The sequence below is a fragment of the Bubalus kerabau genome, chromosome 2 (genome assembly GCF_029407905.1).
Source record: "Bubalus kerabau isolate K-KA32 ecotype Philippines breed swamp buffalo chromosome 2, PCC_UOA_SB_1v2, whole genome shotgun sequence".
NCBI classification, from domain to species: domain Eukaryota; kingdom Metazoa; phylum Chordata; class Mammalia; order Artiodactyla; family Bovidae; genus Bubalus; species Bubalus kerabau.
In genome coordinates, this window is record NC_073625.1 from 115,221,926 (window position 1) to 115,244,861 (window position 22,936).

Below are 22,936 nucleotides of genomic sequence, written 5' to 3' on the forward strand. Positions count from 1 at the left end.
AGATTCCTTCCAGACCCTTTCACCCCACTGCCAAGCAGAGGCCCTCTCCTCAGTCTCTGGGATTAGTCCACTGGGAAGGGTTTGTTGGTTTTCACTGGACTCTTGCTTGGCACTTTGGTTCCTGGAAGACCACGGAGTTGGTTGTTTGGTGACTGAGGTAGATTTGCTAAGTCCTATAGCTTCTTGAGTAGGAAGGTATTAAAATTAGGTGGTCATCTCAGCTGGTGACTGTAGATTAGGGGTTGGATGGACTTACACAGCAGCCAGGAAGTCAGAGGAAGGAAAGCCCAGTCCTTCGTTTGCTTTCTGCTTATGAAGAAACTAAGCGTGTGCAAAGGTCATTTGCTGGTTCATCTCATCAGCGCCTCAGCTCATCCTGGGAAGGTCAGAATCTGGCGTTCTGGTATATTTATGTCCTCTTTTGATGCCTACTAATAATGTCTGCCCCACATAATACCAGCCTTTTATTATTCTGCTTTAAGCCAGTGACTAAAGCCAAGTCAGTAGGGTTTCTGAGCCGTGAGAAACATTCAACACCTATGGCGTATTGTCCTTTTAAGCGATGGCAAATGGTTAAAAACTATGTCTTCTCTTTGCTCCTGGCTGGTGTGTTGTGAAGGAAAACCAATTCTCTCTCTACCGTTCATTAAAACTTTACTTTGCATTCCGCCATCTCCTCCAAGTTGAGGCTTCTGGGGGTCTGGGATTGATCTTCCCAACAATATCTACGGAAACTTCTGTGGAACTGGTTTGGGAAGGAAAATTATTATTTTTTTGAACGTAAGTGTTAAAGTGTTAGTCGTGCAGTTGTGTCTGACTCTTTGTGATCCCATGGACTGTAGCTCACCAGGCTCCTCTGTCCAAGGAATTCTCCAGGCATGAATACTAGAGTGGGTTGGCATTCCCTCCTCTAGGAAATCTTCCAGACACAGAGATTGAACTTGTGTATCCCACATTCAGGCAGATTCTTTACCATCTGAGCCATCAGGGAAACCCTTCAAATGTTGAATGCTCCAATATTCCAGTCTCAGTGTCATTCTCAACCGCTTATAGGCCAGAAAGCTGTTTTGACAACAGATGCCCTCTTCTTCAATCCCTAGAGCCATCCTTCCTATCTCTGACTCTCTTTTGACCTTTCTCTTCTTTACCTCTACCCTAACTTCCTAGAAGCCACTGCAAGGTTTTACTTAAAGATGTCATGTTCTAAAAGGTGCTCTCTGGACAATTTCTGAAATAAAGGAAGAGATAAGTCTTTAAATCTAGATCTTGATTATCCTTCCAACTCATTCCATAACTTCAAGTGAATTTATTTATACTTTTTATTTATAACCTATTTTGAACTGGTACTCATAGTGATTTCAGGTTGCAAATGGTATTTAAACATATATTGAAAGAACAATGAAAATGCCAATGGAAAATTAGAGATATTGGTGTGTGGAAAGGCATGAACATGGGGTGACAAAGGTGATAAAAGAAAGAGTGATAATTGAGAGTGAGAAATAAACAGAGGTGATGTTTGGTTGCAGTAGTTTTGGCCACGGACACTCCCACCATCTGTCCTTGACTCCATTTCACCCACTGAGAGTGAATACATCCACGAGGGAATTACGTTAGCAGGTGTGGGAATTTGGCTGTTGTGTTCTTTATTTACTTCCCTATCCTTCCAAGTCCACATCAAAAAATGCTTAAGGGGAAGGAAATAACCTAAGGGTTTGGGTGTTTAAGCTTTACTTGGTGAGATGGCTGTGGTTTTGAGGTCTGGTTGCTGGTTTAGTTCCACAGTGGGTCGGTTAGCTTCACTTCGCCACTTGGACTGTAACCCATTGACATCAGCTGCGGGCACCATTAGGATGTGTTTGCCTGCAGCGATTCTGGGACAATCCATTTCCAGCCCAAAGCCTACAGAAAAAAAATATGCCTTTTTAAAAAAAAAAATAATAAAGTTGGCTATAGATCAAATAGCTTAAAATTTGATCCTATTTAAATGTTGCAGTAGAAGAGCTTGATATTTAAATTGTAGGATTTGCATTTCTCAGCCTTTGTGTTGTATAAGTTTCCCCTCCCACCCTGACAACTTGGACAGCTTGGTATGCAGCGAAGCTGAAGTAAGGAAGCAGTAAAGGGTCTAATAAAATGAGGGAGATGAAAATAGTGAATAGGTCAAATGAGGGGAATAAGAATTTGGTTCTACACCCAGGTTTTAGCAGAGGTCTGGTTCCCCATTGCAGGTGTGGCCCCAAACTTGGGGAAATGTTGCTTTTCATCTTAGATAGGAATGAAAATCCTGCCAAACTTATGGAAAATTTCTGCTTTAAGTCAGATTGTCAGAGTTATATTTGAGGGTGATGAGATTATTTCAAATGCCAGCTAGTGTTTCACTGTGGAGGTAAAAGGCAAGCTTCTAGAGAAGATTCAGAGTGTGAAACTGAGGGTGGTTTCTGTAATGAGAGCTGTGTGGAGCTGATATAAGCCAGGGCAGAGCCTGTCACTGCAGGACCCACAGCTATGGTTTCCTTCCCTAAAGGAAGGCATTTGATGGGCATACTCAGAATTCCTAGGGATTACTGAAGACCAGTGCAGGCCTGCCCCCCACATCTGGGGAGTCTAAGTTAAGACTCCTTAACCATGTCACTGATGGCTAGCATGGGCTAATAGTTTTAAAACTAAGATAAGACATGAGTTGCTGCATTAGTCTCCTTTTATGTAATTATATGGCTCCCGAAGTACCTGGGGTGGTGTTGAGGGTCCCCGGCTAAGAGTGACACTTATCCCAAACGTATTAGGAAAAAGTTAAAAAACCAAGACTGCATTCCTGATATGCCTTCTTCACATCCCTGGAGACCAGAAGCAATGACTCACAGATATTCTATCAAGTTTTTTCCCTGTAACTTCAGCCTCCTTCTGTGAAAGACATGTTATAAGAAACAGTTGTAATAGAAAAGACACTTCACCAAATGCAAATAATCTTTATCTTGTGATGGTAAGAATATGGAAAATTTCTTCTTCTTTTTGATGCTTCCATGCATTTCACCTTTTATACAATTAATTAGAATGATTGGAAAGAAAATATTTTTAGAAACAGGAACAGGTCAGTGGTCTCCAAACTCCTTTGATAATATACACTCAATAAACTGTTTTTGAACTTTCAGCTCTCTACATGCTCATCTGTGTTAGCTTATGTATGTATTCTGTCACTAATAATCTCAAAATTCACTGTGCCCTTAGGGTGAAGGAAGCTTGACTTTTTCATCAGAAGCTGCAGTTCTGTATTTCAAATAGTATTCTTGATAATTTTCAATTATTTTTTGGTTCTGCTTCTTGACAGATCGGATTAGATTGTCATTGTTTCTTTACCCCGTCACATGGCTGCCAAAGAGTTCTGAGTTCTCTTGAGCTTTCATGGTCAGTATTATCTTCAAACTGTAGTTTCTTTGAGGAACCTTGTTAAGCCACATGTCTTTTGTGAAGGGTAGTTTAGTTAAAACTAGATAAGTCCCTTTAACTGGGCACATGAAAAGAGCAATAATTTGAAATGTGCTAAAAGCAGCTGAACAGATGAGCCAGAAAGTCTGTCTTCTGAAGTATTGAAATACTTCCTGTGTCCTCTGAGGAGCCCTCCCAACACACCATCTACCATGTGGTACAAGTGAGAGTCTGGGGTCAGTATACTATGAAAGTCCAGGGAACTGTTGTATCTTTTTTTTTTTTAGTAGTTTGATCAAATATGTGTGTGTATAATATATATGTACATACATATGCTTATTTATATACTTAGAATTTTTCTATTTGTTATCAATGGGCAATCTTGGGTGCCCCCTGGGATGAGCATACGCATACTGGAGAGTGCTAGGAATGACACCAAGAAAGATAAACCCATACAAGGACTTTATGAAAAAAGGGCCACACCTATAATCTTTCTTTTAAATTTCTGACTCTGTAATTACAAGAGTTTTTTCAATGTACTTGAAAATTAATCCGCACAATTAATCAGAGTAAGGAACGGAATAGCAGCTCTAAATCCATGGGGTTCATATTGGGATAGGCTGGGGCCAGGCTGAGGCTAGAGGAAAATGGCCTTCACGGAGGAAAATTCTTCCTAGAGGAGAGAAAGCTGATTGTTATTCACTGGTAGCATCAACTCTGTGATTGGTTGTATGCAGAGGCCTTTTATGTTTTATACTTCAGTGAGATTGTTCAGTCAGTCTTTTACCTAACAAATTCAACTTGGTAAGCATCTAGTGAGCACCTACTATGCCTCAAAAATTATTTTGGGCACTGAGGATGAAACTGTCCCTGCTATCAGGGGGCTAGATGGGAAGAACCCAAGAAACAGAACCATCCCATAGTGATAATTTATGACACAGACAGGCTTACAGATCGATGAGAACACTGAGGCAAGACCGCTTAGCTTTTCAGGCTGCCCGTGGAAGGTTTCCCTGTAAGATGACACCTGGAGGACAGGTCAAAATTGATGGCCAGGGTTTGGCATCTCTGAAGAATGCCATCCAGCTTCTACCAGAATATCTCCAGAGCCCAGAAGCAGAGTTCAGGAGAGGAGGGAACTCAGGATCTCATTATTGTGTTGAACCAAGATCTCCTTCTGCCCTTTTCTCCTGCTTCTGCTCTCTGGAGAAACCAAACGAATCTTCTCCCGCTTTTTGGAAGCTTTAACATATTTGAAAATGTTCGTCATGGGCTTCTTTTCCTGTATCCAGAAAGTGTTGAGATTGTGAAAGTTATTTCTGCAGTCCCCTCTAAAACTTCAATAACTACTTCTCTTCACTGTTAGCCCTTCTCTGTGGGATATAACCCCAGTGTTCTTTCTCCCCACTTTCTGGGCCCACATTGTTGCCTCATTGCCTCCTGGTGGCTGGACTCTAGTTATCCACGGTGGCTTATACCCCCGGCCCCACCAACCCTGGGGCAGCTGTGTGTCCAAGACGCTGGTGTTCTATACACTCAGCCCAAGAGACATTTCTATGACTTATCACCTGTCCTGTTGACGCTTCTGCTCCCCCAAAAGCCCCTGGCTGTTTTTTCTGGGTACATGTTGGCAGTACACTGACTTTGTAAAAAATTTAAATGAAAGTGTTTTATGTATTTTTCTTCTCAAATTTTATTCTCCTTTTTCTGGCACAGTTCTTCAGCCTATCAAAATATATTTAATTTATTATTGCTATCAGTGTTTCAACAATTTGAAATATTGGCCAGGTCAGGCAGGGCTCTGTGGTGCTTCACTGGACGTTTTCCTTCAGTGACACAGAGCCATCAGCCCACACAGTCATTCCTTAAAGGGCCACATCATCTAGTCCGATTTCACAGCCCTTTCCTCCATAGATAGTGTTAGACTCTGCAAAGCCTTGCTGTTCTCCTGGTTATAATGTGCCTCAAACCCACCAACATAGTAACTATATCAAGAAAAAAAATAAGATTTGTTTGGGATCAATCTTTGTAGGTTCCCTTGGGATCCCTATATCCTTTTCTAAATGTACTCCAGTTCTTTTGCAAAGGAAATACAGAATAAGTGCAATAAAGTAAACCAAAATTCTTGCAAAATATTTATTTGATCGTTTCTTCTAGACTTTTGTCAAATTGATTTCAGAATCATTGGCAGTTTCCCCTCACATCTTCCATTTAAAAAAAAAAAATTACTTACATAGCTTTAGTATTCTAGAATGTCACCTGTTTTGTTAAATTATCAAAGATCCCTAATGGAAGCTTTCAGATCATTCTGTAATGGGGTGGGTAAGGGGCTGTGGACCTGAAGTCAGGTGACATTATGAAGGTTCAAGTGCTGCCCACTTCTCCTTTCTGGTAAAGATGCAAGTAACTCAGTAGAAGGAAATAACGTAAACTCCAGCATGGGGTGTTTAGCCTTTGTGGAAGAAAATCCATTCTGAAACTCAAGCATTGATAAGTTCTAGAATGGGTGACCAATATATATCATGGGAGCTCTTCAACAGATGGGAGATTTTTTGAAAACAATAGATTTCTATGAGTCTCAAACTGATTAAGAGGCAAAGATATGGGCAAAATAAAGACTCAAGATCCCCTCAGTATCAGTCATGATTTTAAAAGATCTCAATTTTAATCATGATGATGATGAAAAAAAGAACATGAACTTGGTCATAAAAACTGTGTTCCAGTATCTAAATTATCCAGTTGGAATAGAAATTAGGTAACCAAACATTGGAACTCATCAGTTAGAGTGTTATGATATGTTCTTACTTTTTTTCACAAAAATAAAAAAAATAACTGCATGGATTTCTTTATTGCTAAGTCCTGCTTTTCCATACTGCTTCTTTCAGTATCCTCAAAGGTTTCCTTATAGCTACATACATCAGTATTTTAACTCTGGACAGATTGTATGTATTTCTAAAACACAGTGAAATTCCATGATATATTTTTAAAATAATCTGTATTAGAATTCACTAATCTTATCAATTTAATTGATTAACAGAAAAGAGCCTAATACTAGACTACAGGAAGAACAAATGGCTATGGTAATTTAGTTTAGTTTCACAGTGGTAATACACATAAATATGTTGTTGTTCAGTCGCTAAGTCATGTCTGACTCTGCAATCCCATGGACTGCAGCACACCAGGCTCCCCTGTCCTTCACTATCTCCCAGACTTTGCTCAGATTCATATCCATTGAGTCAGTGATGCTATCTAACCACCTCATCCTCTGAGGCCCCCTTCTCCTTTTGCCTTCATCTTTCCCAGTATCAGGGTCTTTTCCAGTGAGTTGGGTCTTCATATCAGGTGGTCTAAGTATTGGAGCTTCAGCATCAGCCCTTCCAGTGAATATTCAGGGCTGATTTTCTTTAGGATTGACTGACTGGATCTCCTTTCAGTCCAAAGAACATGTAAATATACATACCCATTGTAGATGAAATAGCCCTTCCCAAAGCAATGAAATTCTATTTAGCTGCAATAGCTCTTCTCCTACCAGCCAGCACTTGTAGGTCAGTGAAGAATATTTAGCCTTCAGTTCCCTGGTGGCTCAGAGGGTAAAGCGTCTGCCTGCAATGCAGGAGACCCGGCTTCAATCCCTGGGTCGGGAAGATCCCCTGGAGAAGGAAATGGCAACCCACTCCAGTATGGAGAAGGAAATGGCAACCCACTCCAGTATCCTTGCTTGGAGAATCCCATGGACAGAGGAGCCTGGTGGGCTACAGTCCACGGGGTCACAAAGAGTCGGACATGACTGAGCGACTTCACTTTCACTTTTTCTCATTTTAATATAAATAATGACATTATAGAACAGAAAGATGTTCATTTGCATTGACAGAGCATGTATTGACAGAGCATGCTCATGTATTTCAGAGCATCTTACCACAGTGAAATGCCTTACACCCTTCCTCCTCATTATTAGTTGGAATGGGATTGGGCCTTAATGTGCATAACATGTGTAGTGTTGATATACACACACACATATGCATGCACACACACAGCCACTCTTTGCTGAATGGCAGTGTAGTATAGTCACTGAGTATGCAGTATGAGTTACAGGGCCTGGGTTTGAAACCTGTCTCACCAGCTTCACTAATTGTATGATTTTATGCAAGTTACTCCCTTGGTTTCCTCATCTGAGAAATAGGTATGAGAATAATAATTCCCAGTCCATAGAGTTATTAAGGATTTAATGAGTTAACACATAGAACTCAAGTACCTAGCACTTAACACTGTAATACATTGTAGTTAACATTGTTATTATTAATAAACTACCTAAATAATATATACAAATTTGATATATATATACACACACACACATATGCATATGTATTTGCATACACATTTTAAGCAAACATCCCGTCATATTCTCTCTGAATTTATTACCCAGTTCTGTTAGGTGACATTCTAGGAATCAGCAAACTGAAATGGACTGGAATGGGTGAATTTAACTCAGATGACCATTATATCTACTACTGCGGGCAGGAATCCCTCAGAAGAAATGGAGTGGCCATCACGGTCAACAAAAGAGTCCGAAATGCAGTACTTGGATGCAATCTCAAAAACGACAGAATGATCTCTGTTCGTTTCCAAGGCAAACCATTCAATATCACAGTAATCCAAGTCTATGCCCCAACCAGTAACGCTGAAGAAGCTGAAGTTGAACGGTTCTGTGAAGACCTACAAGACCTTTTAGAACTAACACCCAAAAAAGATGTCCTTTTCATTATAGGGGAGTGGAATGCAAAAGTAGGAAGTCAAGAAACACCTGGAATAACAGGCAAATTTGGCCTTGGAATACGGAATGAAGCAGGGTGAAGACTAATAGATTTTGCCAAGAAAATGCACTGGTCATAGCAAACAACCTCTTCCAACAACACAAGAGAAGACTCTATACATGGACATCACCAGATGGTCAATACCGAAATCAGATTGATTATATTCTTTGTAGCCAAAGATGGAGAAGCTCTATACAGTCAGCAAAAACAAGACCAGGAGCTGACTGTGGCTCAGACCATGAACTCCTTATTGCCAAATTCAGACTGAAATTGAAGAAAGTAGGGAAAACCACTAGACCATTCAGGTATGACCTAAATCAAATCCCTTATGATTATACAGTGGAAGTGAGAAATAGATTTAAGGGCCTAGATCTGATAGATAGAGTGCCTAATGAACTATGGAATGAGGTTCATGACATTGTACAGGAGACAGGGATCAAGACCATCCCCATGCAAAAGAAATGCAAAAAAGCAAAATGGCTGTCTGGGGAGGCCTTACAAATAGCTGTGAAAAGAAGAGAAGCAAAAAGCAAAGGAGAAAAGGAAAGATATAAACATCTGAATGCAGAGTTCCAAAGAATAGCAAGAAGAGATAAGAAAGCCTTCTTCAGTGATCAATGCAAAGAAATAGAGGAAAACAACAGAATGGGAAAGACTAGGGATCTCCTCAAGAAAATCAGAGATACCAAGGGAACATTTCATGCAAAGATGGGCTCGATAAAGGACAGAAATGGTATGGACCTAACAGAAACAGAAGATATTAAGAAGAGATGGCAAGAATACACAGAAGAACTGTACAAAAAAGATCTTCATGACCCAGATAATCACGATGATGTGATCACTGACCTAGAGCCAGACATCCTGGAATGTGAAGTCAAGTGGGCCTTAGAAAACATCACCACGAACAAAGCTAGTGGAGGTGATGGAATTCCAGTTGAGCTATTCCAAATCCTGAAAGATGATGCCGTGAAAGTGCTGCACTCAATATGCCAACAAATTTGGAAAACTCAGCAGTGGCCACAGGACTGGAAAAGGTCAGTTTTCCTTCCAATCCCAAAGAAAGGCAATGCCAAAGAATACTCAAACTACCGCACAATTGCACTCATCTCACATGCTAGTAAAGTAATGCTCAAAATTCTCCAAGCCAGGCTTCAGCAATATGTGAACCGTGAACTTCCTGATGTTCAAGCTGGTTTTAGAAAAGGCAGAGGAACCAGAGATCAAATTGCCAACATCTGCTGGATCATGGAAAAAGCAAGAGAGTTCCAGAAAAACATCTATTTCTGCTTTATTGACTATGCCAAAGCCTTTGTGTGGATCACACTAAACTGTGGAAAATTCTGAAAGAGATGGAAATACCAGACCACCTGATCTGCCTCTTGAGAAATCTGTATACAGGTCAGGAAGCAACAGTTAGAACTGGACATGGAACAACAGACTGGTTCCAAATAGGAAAAGGAGTTCGTCAAGGCTGTATATTGTCACCCTGTTTATTTAACTTATATGCAGAGTACATCATGAGAAACGCTGGACTGGAAGAATCACAAGCTGGAATCAAGATTGCCAGGAGAAATATCAATAACCTCAGATATGCAGATGACACCACCCTTATGGCAGAAAGTGAAGAGCAAGTAAAAAGCCTCTTGATGAAAGTGGAGACTGAAAAAGTTGGCTTAAAGCTCAACATTCAGAAAATGAAGATCGTGGCATCTGGTCCCATCACTTCATGGGAAATAGATGGGGAAACAGTGGAAACAGTGTCAGACTTTATTTTTCTGGGCTCCAAAATCACTACAGATGGTGACTGCAGCCATGAAATTAAAAGACGCTTACTCCTTGGAAGGAAAGTTATGACCAACCTAGATAGCATATTCAAAAGCAGAGACATTACTTTGCCAACAAAGGTCTGTCTAGTCAAGACTATGGTTTTTCCTGTGGTCATGTATGGATGTGAGAGTTGGACTGTGAAGAAGGCTGAGCACTGAAGAATTGATGCTTTTGAACTGTGGTGTTGGAGAAGACTCTTGAGAGTCCCTTGGACTGCAAGGAGATCCAACCAGTCCATTGTGAAGGAGATCAGCCCTGGGATTTCTTTGGAAGGAATGATGCTGAAGCTGAAACTCCAGTACGTTGGCCACCTCATGCGAAGAGTTGACTCATTGGAAAAGACTCTGATGCTGGGAGGGATTGGGGGCAGGAGGAGAAGGGGACGACAGAGGATGAAATGGCTGGATGGCATCACTGACTCAATGGACGTGAGTCTGAATGAACTCCGGGAGTTGGTGATGGACAGGGAGGCCTGACGTGCTGCGATTCATGGGTCGCAAAGAGTTGGACACGACTGAGCGACTGATCTGATCTGATCTGTTAGGTGATCCCTGAGTGTTCATGTAACTGCTGTGAGAGACACAGGCGTTTGCTGTTGCCATAAAGAGAATGTGCCCATGCAGAGGGCAGATTACACTTCTCTTTGCCACAACTTTTGTCCCAGTGTTCACACCCCAATGCCAGATTGCAGATGTTTATCCTGTTCATGGCAAAGGCTCCTGAAAATAAAAGTGAAAGTGTTAGTTGCTCAGTCCTGTCCAACCTTTTGCAACCTCATAGACTGTAGCCCACCAGGCTAGAATACTGGAGTGGGTTGCCATGCCCTTCTCCAGAGAATCTTCCCAACCCAGGGATCAAACCCAGGTCCCCTGCATTGCAGATTCATTACTGTCTGAGCCACAGGGAAGCCCCAAATGCTTCTGAGGGACCAAAGAATTCCAGTTAGATTAATATGACCTTTATATTGAGTATAAGTACTCAGTATACTTTAAATATATAAACTATATTTTTAAGTATATAAGTTCTCAGAATCAATTTTTAAAATTTACCAAACTCTTCAACACAAATATCTTACTAGGGGAAGGTTGTGTGTTTTTTGAAAGGGTAAGTTATTCCTGGCATTATATAAAGCCACAAACATACAATTTATTGATCTGTTCAAAGCACATGATTAATTTTAAAAGTTCATGTGAAGTGAAGAAAATGGAGTTACAATGAATTTGTGAAGGTTTTTTTAGAGAAGAAAACAGAGGAAAGGTTAAACAGGCACTTCTCTGAAGTGAGAAAAATTTAAAAGTACGCCCTGAAGATGGTTCTTATACCAGCTCTATGGATATGACACCGTGGTTAAGAGCCCTTGGCCTTGGAGTTGAGTGCTCAGTCCCGCCTCCACCAGCTCTGAGGCCCTGAGGCAAATGATGCGACTTCTCTGTGCCTTGGTTTTCTCATGTTGTTGCTGTGAGGAGCTGCTATGAGAATGAAAGAAAAGAGAATCAAATGCTTAACACTGTGTGCTCAGTCGCTTCTGCTGCTGCCGCTGCTGCTAAGTTACTTCAGTCGTGTCTGACTCTGTGCGACCCCATAGACGGCAGCCCACCAGGCTCCCCCGTCCCTGGGATTCTTCAGTTGCTTCAGTCATGTCCAACTCTTTGCGATGCTATGGACTGTAGCCTGCCAGGCTTCTCTGTCCATAGGGATTCATTCTCCAGGCAAGAATACTGGAGTGGGTTGCCATGCCCTCCTCCAAGGGATCTTTCCCACCCAGGAATCAAACCCTTGTCTCAGGCATCTCCTGCATTGGCAGGTGGGTTCTTTACCACTAGTGCCACCTGGGAAGGTAGTGGTAAAATACTGTCTATCCCATAATGAATACACAGTTCAGGGTAAAATATCTTCTTTAAGACACTTGGGGGTGAGGGGAGAAAGTATCCTCTACACATAACTACTGGGAAGGACCCAAAAAATGAGAGGAGCCAAAGAAGAGGGCTTTCTGAGAACAGAGCCCAAGGCCACTGCTAAACCAAGTCCCTGGAGTCAATTTTGGGCTGCAGAATACTGGATTCAGTGAATCTCATCTGGCAGGAAAGCTTTGGGCTTCTTTTTGAAGTGCATTCCCATTTCCTACTGCCTCTTATCCTATCTAAATTCCTGTTTAGCTCTTTCCTCTGATTTCCCTTATGGCTGTGACTCTGGAGTAGATAATTGTTAGAATAGAAAACACTGCCAATGTATCTCTCAAAGAGGTCATCATATCCTAACACTTCAATTAATTCAGAAGAACGAGGCAGAGAGTGGCCATCGGAGCCAAGAGAGGAACTGAGTGAGCCAGGAGCTGAGATGGAGCTAATTGAGTGGAAGGAGAAAGAAAAATAGGTTGATTGAAAGCTGAATGTCCTGTGGGTACCTTATGTTCCATCTTTCACTCATTTGGTTCAGGCCTTAGTTTCTGCCCAGAACAAATTCTTCCAGGTTTCCTTTCCAAATGGAGTTAGATCACCGGATTAGTCCACCAGACAGGTTTTTCTTTTTGTGGTTTTGTTTCTGTACTAGCAAATTAACCCTTGTCCCGTGTAATGAGATAAGCCAGAGAAAAACATCAGGTTCTGGGGGTTGTCATGAAACTCCATGCCAGAGTTGACTCTGAAGGGTGGTGAGGACTTGAGCAGACTGGGAGGAGGAGCAAGGATGTCTCAGGGCTGCCGGACCAGAGAAGGTGGCTGGAGAGGGCAGAGCAACTTCTCACACCAGAGAGTAAGCCACATGCCTAGTTCACATAACAGGACAGCATGAGATGGGGCTAGAATGCTATGTTTGTTCATTAGCAGTAAAGTGAACTTCAGGTTTGAAAACAAATTTTTTTCCCTTAAAAAATGAACCCCTGCTCTGTGCCAGCCTTGTGCCCTAGAAAGAACGTCGAGAGGGGGAAGCCAATAACAGAATATTCCTTGAGGAAACAGAAAATACTCAGGAAAGAAAATAATTAAACTCTAGCCATCATTTGAAATACATAAATCAGACTATTTCAAGGCTCTGGGCTTCAGTTCTTGGAAGTTGGGAAAGGTCAGCCACAGAGATAGTAAAGAATGTGTAGACCCAAGGAGCAAAGCTTGGAAGTCAGGCTGTTGCATTGAGTAGCTTCTTGAAATTCTCATTCTTCAGGCTTCCTTTCAGACGTGGGCCCCTCAGCTTAATGGGGTTGGGTAGTGTAGGTAGAGAAGGGGAAGGAAGGAATATAGAAACACCAGATATAGAATCCTGGGTATATTTCACATTTGGTTTGGATTCAGATTCTCAAGATACCAGACCTCTGAGCTTTATTCTCACAGCTAAAGCACCTCATCATTGCTCTGCTCTGATCAGGCCTCTTGGCACTTGCCTTTCCACTCCACAGACTCATGGCTCGGGACCTCTCTAGGGTCTTCCTGCAACAAACAGCTTCTTCATTGACTCAGTTTCATGAAAACAAAGCAAAAGCTAAAATGTTAAGAAAAAGAAATGTAAAGAAAAAGACTCTTTCTTTCATGCTTGTCTTATTCTTACTTCCCTTAAGTTTGTAGGCAAGGAAATGGACTAAAAATTTTGTTTGGGCTCTTTCCCATATATTATCTGATAAATGACTTATATCCAGCATGTATTAAGAACTCTAACAAATCTATAATCAAAAGATAACCTAGGTTCTGAAAAATGAGAAAAAAAATTGACACTTTCTAAAAGTCGATTCCAGCAGTCAATAAGCATATGAAAATGTGCTCACCATGATGAGTCATCAGGAAAATACAACCTAAAGTCATAAGATATCACTTCACACCCACTAGCATGGCTAAAATTAAATAGACTGATAGTACCAAATGATGGTGAACAACTGAAACTTTCACAGGGAATGTGAAATTCCTCTTGGGAATGTTAAGCATACACTTAGCCTATGACCCTACAATCACACTCCTAAGTGACTCTCAAGAGAAATGAAAAGCCATGTCCACAAAAGACTTGTGTAAGTCTTTCACATCAGCCTTACTCATAATAGCGAAATACTGAAAACAACCTAGGAGTTCATCAACTTGAGGGCTGGTAAACAAATCACGGGGTCTCTACACCGTGGAACAGTACTCAGCAGCAGCAAGGAATGAACGGATACAGCACAACTGAATCTTAAATACAGTGTGTTGAACACAAGAAGCCAGACATGAGAGTCCATATTGTATGATTTCATTTATATGGAATCTAAGAATCTGTGATGATAGAAATCAGAAAGTAGTACCTGAAGGCAGTGGGCAGGAACTGACTGGAAGGGGTGAGTCCCTAGGGTGATGGAAAGGTCCTGTATTTTGTTTTTGGTGACGGTTACACTGGTATCTAAAGTTGTCAAAACTCACAGAACTGAATATTTGTGTATCTTATTGTATGCAAATTTTACTTAAATTTTATAATACAAGAAGGAAAAACATTTATAGGCCTAGCCTACAAAGTCCTATTCATTCTATAAATTATCTCTTATAAATTATAAGTTGGTGGTGGTTTAGTTGCTAAGTTGTGTCTGACTCTTTGCAACCCCATGGACTGTAGCCCACCAGGCTCCTCTGTCCATGGGATTCTCCAGGCAAGAATACTGGAGTGAGTTGCTGTTTCCTTCTCCAGGGGATCTTCCCCACCCAGGGACTGAACATGGGTCTCCTGCATTGCAGGCAGGACTCTTTACCAACTGAGCCATCAAGGAAGCCCACAATTATAAGTTTGCTCTCTTGTTTTTCTCATTTTAACTCCCTTCTCTAGTTACAGAATGAAGTGCTTTTCAAAGATAGGATATAACAAAAACCTGTGTGCCTGCCAACCTCCTGATTCCCAAATCACCAAGAACTCCCCACAATAAATTGATACCAGGTTTTGGGCTGAACTCAGTGGATCCCTTAGTTGACCTGCAAAGAGGTAGGGGCATAAAGTGAGAACCCATGACACTGAAGGGTTTAAAAAAAAAAAATTTATTGTACTATAGTTGATTTACAATGTTGTGTTAGCTTCAGATGTACAGCAAAGTGAATCAGTTATACAAATATCCACTCTTTTTTAGATTTGTTTCCCATATAGGCCATTACAGAGTATTGAGCTGAGTTCTCTGTGCTATACAGTAGGTTCTTATTAGTTATCTATTTTATACACAGTAGTGTGTATGTGTCAATCTCAGTCTTCCAATGTATTCTGCCTCCCCGCCTTTACCCCCTGGTAACTGTGAGTTTGTTTTCTACATCTGTAGCTCTATTTCTGTTTTGTAGATAAGTTCATTTGTACCCTTTTTTTTAAGATTCCACATATAAGTAATATCATATGATATTTGTCTTCCTCTGTCTGACTTGTGAAGGTAATATTTTTAGTTGCCCCATTTCTGCTTCGAAGAGAGTAATTGCACTTTCAATGGAGGAAAGTCTTACTGTTAGACGAAGAATGGGAATCCTGTGCCTCTCATGAGGGACTGCTTGCCTTTCCCATCTGGGTCTGTGTGGCCCTGGCACAGCATGGTACAGCGCCATCTCCCGTTGTGAATAGGCTGCATCAGACTGGTCTTTCCTTCTCTTTGTCTCCTGATGTTCCTGGATAGCAGTGTTTGGTAACTGGGAAGGTTTTGCCACATGTCAGCTGGGATGCCTCCCAGCATGATGAAAATCACTAAGCTGGTCTCTGGGCTGTGTGCTTAGGGTGCCTGGACCAAACTGCACTGTGTGATCTGGGGTGAGGCTTCCATTGCCTCTTCCCAGAAAAGAGAGTGACACTACGTGTGCCATTCACAGGTACTTCATGAGATAACACACCTGAAACCCACTTTGGAAAAGGTTTTGTTTGATTTATGTATCATGTGGAATTATTATCCAGTTAAGTACTTCTGAGTTGTTCCTGTGTGTTTGATTGCAGCAATCGTAAGGAAGTGTAGGATTCAGTCTCCGTGTGCAGGCACTTATTTGAGTAAATGAGGGCACATCACATGACTGAAACTGTAGAGCAATAACCAATTAGCAAATCCATGTTAGGGCAGTTTCCCTTCATTCTATGCTTCAGTCTTCATTAGAATCATGTGTGCCTTTCAATAGTGTGTAATCTTCTTGGATTTCTACTGGTAAGCTATACATTTACACCTTGTTTAGTCACTATTACCAGGCATCACCCTCTGTGAGTAATAGAATCCTATACCCAGAACAAAGGAACCAGATCAGGATCCCTGGGTTTAGTGTATACCAGCTCTAAACAATTACCTGACCTTCGGTCATTGCCTGGGCTTCTCCAGCCTTCTGTTTGTTTCTTGAAGTTAGATTCAGTACATAATTTCTGAGGCCTTCTCCAATGATGAGATCTTTAGAACAACAGTTACGGTATGGTGGACCAAGTGTTTGCAGTAAGGAGAGAAACTGAGTTATGTCCTCTGATCATGTCCCTCATGAGTAGGGTAAACTCTGGGCAAACCATTCCATCTGTGTGAGTGAGTATCGGCTGCTTTCTCTGTGAGATGGACCTAGAGATCTCCACCCTGCCTGTGTCTCAGGTTATTGTGGGTGGAATGAGATGGAGCATGCAAAACCTTTCTAAACCGTAAGTCATCATTTAAGTATTTGCTGCTGCTGTAGACACTAAAGCACAGGGAGAACAATTTTTTTAACATTTTAATTTTATATTGGAGCATAGCTGGTTCCAGGTGTACAGCAAAGTAGGTGTTGTAGACATTGAAACACAGGGAGAACCCTATTAAAGGCATGCATACATGGGTGCCTGGCATCATTGCTTAAACGTAGTCTAGGGGTCAGGAAAGAGATGCAAAGCAGAGTCAGATCTGACCTAGATTAGTTAATAAGGCTCAGAATCAGTGAGCTTCTACATAGCTGTCTCTTGTGAACCAGTGAAGCTGCACTGACGGTGGTTCCCTTACAGGTGACAGCAGAGCTCGACGCTTGGAATGAGGATTTGCTTCGGCAGATGAATGACTTCAACACGGAGGATCTAACACTGGCGGAACAGCGGCTGCAGCGCCACACAGAGCGGAAGCTAGCCATGAACAACATGACCTTTGAGGTCATCCAGCAGGGCCAGGATCTGCACCAGTACATCATGGAGGTCCAGGCCTCAGGTAGGAGACCTGTCCTGTGCTTATGCGTCCAGCAGGGAGATGATGAAAACAAGAACATCAATCAGCTTAACTCCAAGGGCCATTTCCACTCCACTCATTCATTCTCTTCCCACAGGTACAAGGAACAGAGAGTTTTGTACCATTTAAAAACAAAAAAAAGAAACTGAAGCATGAGAGCTGAAATTGTTTGTCTGAGGTTGCCCAGTTAGCTATCATAAAGACAGGAATAGGACCAGGTTCTTCTGGTGCTGTGGCTGCTGCTGCTAAGTCGCTTCAGTTGCGTCCAACTCTGTGTGACCCCATAGACGGCAGCCCACCAGGATCCCCCTGTCCCTGGGATTCTCCAGGCAAGAACACTGGAGCAGGTTGCCATTTCCTTCCCCAATGCATGTAAGTGAAAAGTGAAAGTGAAGTCGCTCAGTCTTGTCCGACTCTTCACTACCCCATGGACTGCAGCCTACCAGGCTCCTCTGTCCATGGGATTTTCCAGGCAAGAGTACTGGAGTGGGTTGCCATTGCCTTCTCCGTGGTGCTGTGGGGAGAATGGGAAAAACCAATGATGGAAATTAGCACAGAGTTACAAACATGGTGCTCTAGAGAAATAAACCAGGTGGGCTCCAAATGCCATCAGCCATCCTTGTGATTTGTATTCAAATGTATTCATATTGCTGTTCCACCCCTATCCCCTGCACATACTCTCCTGCCCTGTCCTCCACCCTCAGGGCTGACTCCTCATCTCCAGTCCATGCCTCTCAGTGTTACAACTCCTTGCAATCCCATGGACTGTAGCTCACCAGGCTCCTCTGTCCATGGAGTTCTCCAGGCAAGAATACTGGAATGGGTTGTCATGGCCTTCTCCAGGGATCTTCCCAACCCAGGGATTGAACCCAGGTCTCCCACGTTGCAGGCAGATTCTTTACCAATTGAGCCACCAGGGAAGCCCTCCCAGAGTCCTCTTTTTTCTTATCACTGGTCTGTGTGTGAGTGTAAAAAGTACAGACAAAATTTATGGCAAGGTCATATAATTTTATAACTTCTCAAAAAACACATGGCTGTTACTCAGACTAGACTTCTTTTTCTATTTAGAATTTATTCATTGTTTATCCAACAAATGCATGGACTCTTAAGTTTCAGCTGCCACTTAGCCGAACAGCCTTTGAGCTCAGAGCTGGAGAGAGCCATAGTGGTTCCCTAGTCCAGAAGGAAGAAGTTATTGGTCTGGGCCTAAAACTAGTGGACTGCCAGAGCCCAGGTCTCCTCACCCTCACCACCCCAGGTCCTCCAGGAAGAGTCAGGCAGGAGCTCAGGCCATCAACTCTCTGAAACACGGTTGGTCCATGTCTCTGTTGATTCAGAATCATGAGATTGTCAGACAGACCTTAGCAATCAAACTTGACTTTAGGGTACTGTGCTTCTTTTAATGACCTGAAAGGGGACATACAAGCATTCAAAGGAACTTCACTCCTAACTGGAAGAGAGACAATCTAGTAAATTCTGTTTACTCTGATCAGCATTATCTTTCCTTGAATGTTCATTTGTGTTGTGAACAGGCTGCAGCTGTCTGTGAGACACTGTTTTCAGGGTGCAGATCATGCTCCACACAGCTCCAGGAGGAGCCCTTATTCACTTTGTGGTATATCTGGGGATTATTTTAAAAATGACAATACCCAGATACTCTGATTTAGCACCTCTGAATGGGACTTGGGCCTTGGCAAAACCTTCTCAGATGATGCCACCGTGCGGCCAGGGCTGAGAATCACTGCTTTTTATTGTGAAGGTTAAATCACAGCAGCCGATATCTCTGGTGTACCTTAGGACAGCAACTTCCAATCGTGGTCCCCAGATCAGCAGCATCAGCATTACCTGAGTACTTGTTAGAAATGCAAATTCAGGTGCCCATCCCCAGAACCTGCCACGTCATAATCTCTCAGGCATGAGGCCCAACAGTAAGCCCTCCAGGTGATTCTGATGCATTAATCTAAGACTGCTGATCTAGGACCTGCTCTAAGTGTGGGCTCTGGGCCAGCAGCACCAGCATCGCTCAAGAGCTGATTGGAAAGACAGAATCCCAGACTTAGGAATCTGAACCTCATTTTATCTTCAGGTAAATTATGTGCACTTTAAAGTTTGAGAAGCAGTATTCTTGGCCACAGCTGTACCTTTTCAAGGCCTTATTACAGAAGGGGAAAACTGATGGAGAACCTTGTCTGGACTCAAGGTTTCACCCTACAGCTTGTCCTCATGATCCTCGAGATAGCTGGCTATCCAACTAAGATAGGGAAACATGAGAGAATGCAGACACAGTACCTAGGAAGGAGGCTGTGCAGAGAAATTCTGCAGGTATGCTTATCCCTTCATCCCTCAGTACTGATGTGTCTCGCAGGTGGAGAGCCTCATCTGCCTGAACACTTGCAGCACTTAGGAGCAAGGTGCTGGTATGATCCTGGGCAAGTGCACCTCTGTCCAAGAGCCAGATATCCTTGGTAACAGAAAGACTGCCAGGAGCTAGCAGTCCCTGTAGACTGACTGTGCTTGGCGGCCACCTTAACCATGAGGGCTGAGTGGGTGAAACACCCCAGGCAGATGGGCTGCCCACCCCCACATATCCTGTTCTAGAAATGAGCTTTGTCAAAAGAGCCTTGATTGGCCTCTTCAGCCCTCTCTGCTGGGACGGCTGTTCCCTGCTCCTCCTTGGCTAGCTGTTCAGTCTGGCATAGCCCACGAGAGCTCCAGTGGAGTAGTTCCAGGGCTCTCAGGGAAGCTTCCTCTGTCTGCTGCCATGTGCCTGTCCTGCAGAGGAGGAGGTGTCTGTCTCCTCTCTGGCTTGGAGGGAGGGCAGCATCACACCGGAGCTGGGACTGGGAGTGGAAGTTGGAGGTGGACTGAGAGTGGGCCTTGCCAAGAACCTGGGTGGCTGAAGAATGCAGAACTTCAGAGACACAGGACTCAGGGAACAAATGGGTTGGGCATTTGCCTTGTATGTCTAATGAATTATATTTGAACTAGAGGTAAAAAAAAAACAAACTGCTGTCTCAGAAAAAGAACAATTGGAAAAATGAAGAATTTGGTTGCTATGTAGCCTTCCAAGCTGAATTAATTAAGGGCTTATGCTTTGATTTTTATAGGAATAAATGGAAGTAGGGAATTTCCTTACACCAACTTTTAGGTGTGAACTTTGTAACATTCAGCCAGGTTGTACTAAATCCGCCTGATTTGCTAAGAGCCCAAACCAAAGCAAAAGCCTCTGCTTAAATCAACATCAGCCTTAAAATTAGTTGGCAAAATAGGAACATTTTCTTTACCTGCACATTATTTAGGGTTATCTACTGGCCTCAACTTAGGAAGTGGCAGGTTTTTCTGGAAAGAGTCATGCTGGGTCAAACACACTGGCAGAATTTAGAATTCAAGGTCCAGCTGCACCACCAACAAGCAGTCTGACTTTGGAAGTCACCATTCTTTCTCTGTAGACCTTAGTTTCTTCTTCTGTCTAGCATGGAAGGTGGGCCTTCATTCTTAAACTTCCCTTCAGTTCTCACTTGCCATGATTTAGCCTCATTGCCCCCACTGGTTATGCCCCAGCTCGTCTCCCTAATGTTATCTGACCATGCGACTGTTACATGTGACCTTAGAAATAAGACAAGAGCTGTGTATCTTGTGCATATGTTCCTTTCGTGGTTTAATCAAAGCATCAAGTTCTCTCTTTATGGAAGGTCTTTAAGTGAAAACTCTTTGGAGTGTGTGGCAATGGTGCTTAAAATTTACTGTGCTTGGGAAGAACCCAGCCCCAGCACTTAAATTAATTCTTAAAGTAGGTTGTGAGGATCACTCGTCTCTTTGAACATAGAGGTTAATTGTACAGCCAGGAGAGACAGAGATTTCTGGGTTGGAATCTGCATCATACCTCCCACTGCATGGGTTCCCTGAGCATGTTATCCAATCTCTCCAAGCCTCACCTTCCTCTAAAAATAGCAATTATAGGAATCCTAACCATATGAAGTCACTGTGAGCATGCAGGGGGGTGAAACATGAGCCTGGTATGAGTTCAGTAAAGCTTGATAACTGTTGTACATTGTACTGATACTGTAGCTCACACTGAATTCTATTGGGGTTATTTGTGTTCCTGTAGCTTCTCCAGCAGCGTGAGGGCAGGTCATTTCCTTCCTTCTCTTTATGTTTCCAGCATCCAGAGTGGTTATGTCTCGCTCATAGCAAATTCTCTATATTGACATTTGTTGAATTAATCAAGTGAACATCAGTCTGGGAGAAACCAATATACATAAAAATCAGTTCAGTTCAGTTCAGTCGCTCAGTCGTGTCCGACTCTTTGCGACCCCATGAATCGCAGCACGGCAGGCCTCCCTGTCCATCACCAACTCCCGGAGTTCACTTAAATAATGGACCACAAATAATTGTACTTATGTTGTAAAAGGAAAGAAAAGGCCTGTGTTCTTCCAAAATGTAAGCTACTCTGGGGTGAAGGAATGAGGCTCTGAGAGGAAGGGAAGAGAAGCTGATGTAAAATGATGGTTCTCAGCCTGACTACATATTTTGGAATCACCTGAAGAGCTTCTTAAAAATACCAGTGTCTGGATCCCGTTCCTCAGGGATTCTTAGTTAATTGGTCTGGAGTGAGCCCATATTTTTTAAACTTCCCAGGTGATTCTAATATATAGCCAGGGTTGAAAATACTCATCTAAAAACCTGATTAAAGGACTTTGTAATTTCAGAACTGGGTGTTAATTGAGGTAGTGACACAGAAAGAGGAGTGGGGGGAGGAGAAAAGAGAAAAGAAGATGTTCTCTATCTGAGGCAGACACAGATATTTAAAGAACATACAAACAGTTGAAAAACATGTTACAAGTATGGGCAGCATATCCAGAAATACCTAACTCTACCCTAGACCACAGCCTCCTCTCTCCATGAGGAAATTAAAGTGATACTCTCAATCTGGCAGCAAAGGAAAACAAAATAACATTTTATTACTAACTGTGGCCTTGAGCCCTAAGTAATTGCTATGCTGAACGTTCTGGTAACTGAGTGTACCCTGAGGAATGTCTCTGTCCCTGGATCGCTGACCATTGTTCCATCTTATCCAGTGGATCCCAATCTTCATTGCATGTTGGAATCACCCTGAGAACTTTAAGGTGGGAATTCCTGTTGCCTGGTTCCTACCCATAGAGATTTTGATGTTATTGGTCTGGGCTGTGGCCAGGACATGGTGACTTTTAAAGTTCTCCAGATGAATCTTGTGTGAGCCAAGGTTGAGAGCCTAGTCTAGTAGCATCCAAATCATCATTTCTAATGATATATTTTGAACAAGCTCATAAACATCTGATGGTAAGATTTTCTATTTACATTTTATATAAGTCATTCAATAGTCCCATCAGTAATCAACACAGAATATAATTTCCCCCAAGGGAAAGGAAAAAGTGGGGATATGGGTGTTTTTGAGCCTACTAAATGCCAGGCCCTGTATCTACCTTATCTCTCTTAGTCCTCATAACAGTCCCGAGGACTCAATGTTCAGATTCCCATCTTACGCAGGCTCAGAGGGGATTTGGAACCCAGAGCCTCACTGTTAATAGGTTGCAGAGCCTGCATTCCAACCTAACTTTGTTCCCAGAGATCTCAGGTTACCCGAGTTCATCCTTAAAGAGGCCCCTGTGCTCACTAAACAGGTATTTTAGGAGTATTACGGGTCAAGCACTGTGCTAGGTCCTAAAGAAGCTGAGATACATGAAATAGAAATGGCCCTGGCCCCAGGGAACCT

The 22,936-nt window shown here is 42.5% G+C and overlaps 1 protein-coding gene across 16 annotated transcripts in view; it reads left to right on the plus strand.

Moving 5' to 3' along the window:
- The window catches only part of KALRN (kalirin RhoGEF kinase), a 705,836-nt gene that overhangs the window by 389,688 nt on the left and 293,212 nt on the right, over nucleotides 1-22,936 (plus strand). For all 16 annotated transcript variants that reach the window (XM_055568424.1, XM_055568425.1, XM_055568444.1 and 13 more), the window contains one exon: nucleotides 16,971-17,166. In XM_055568424.1, the coding sequence (XP_055424399.1) occupies nucleotides 16,971-17,166 (196 nt within the window). The remainder of the gene's footprint in view (nucleotides 1-16,970; nucleotides 17,167-22,936) is intronic.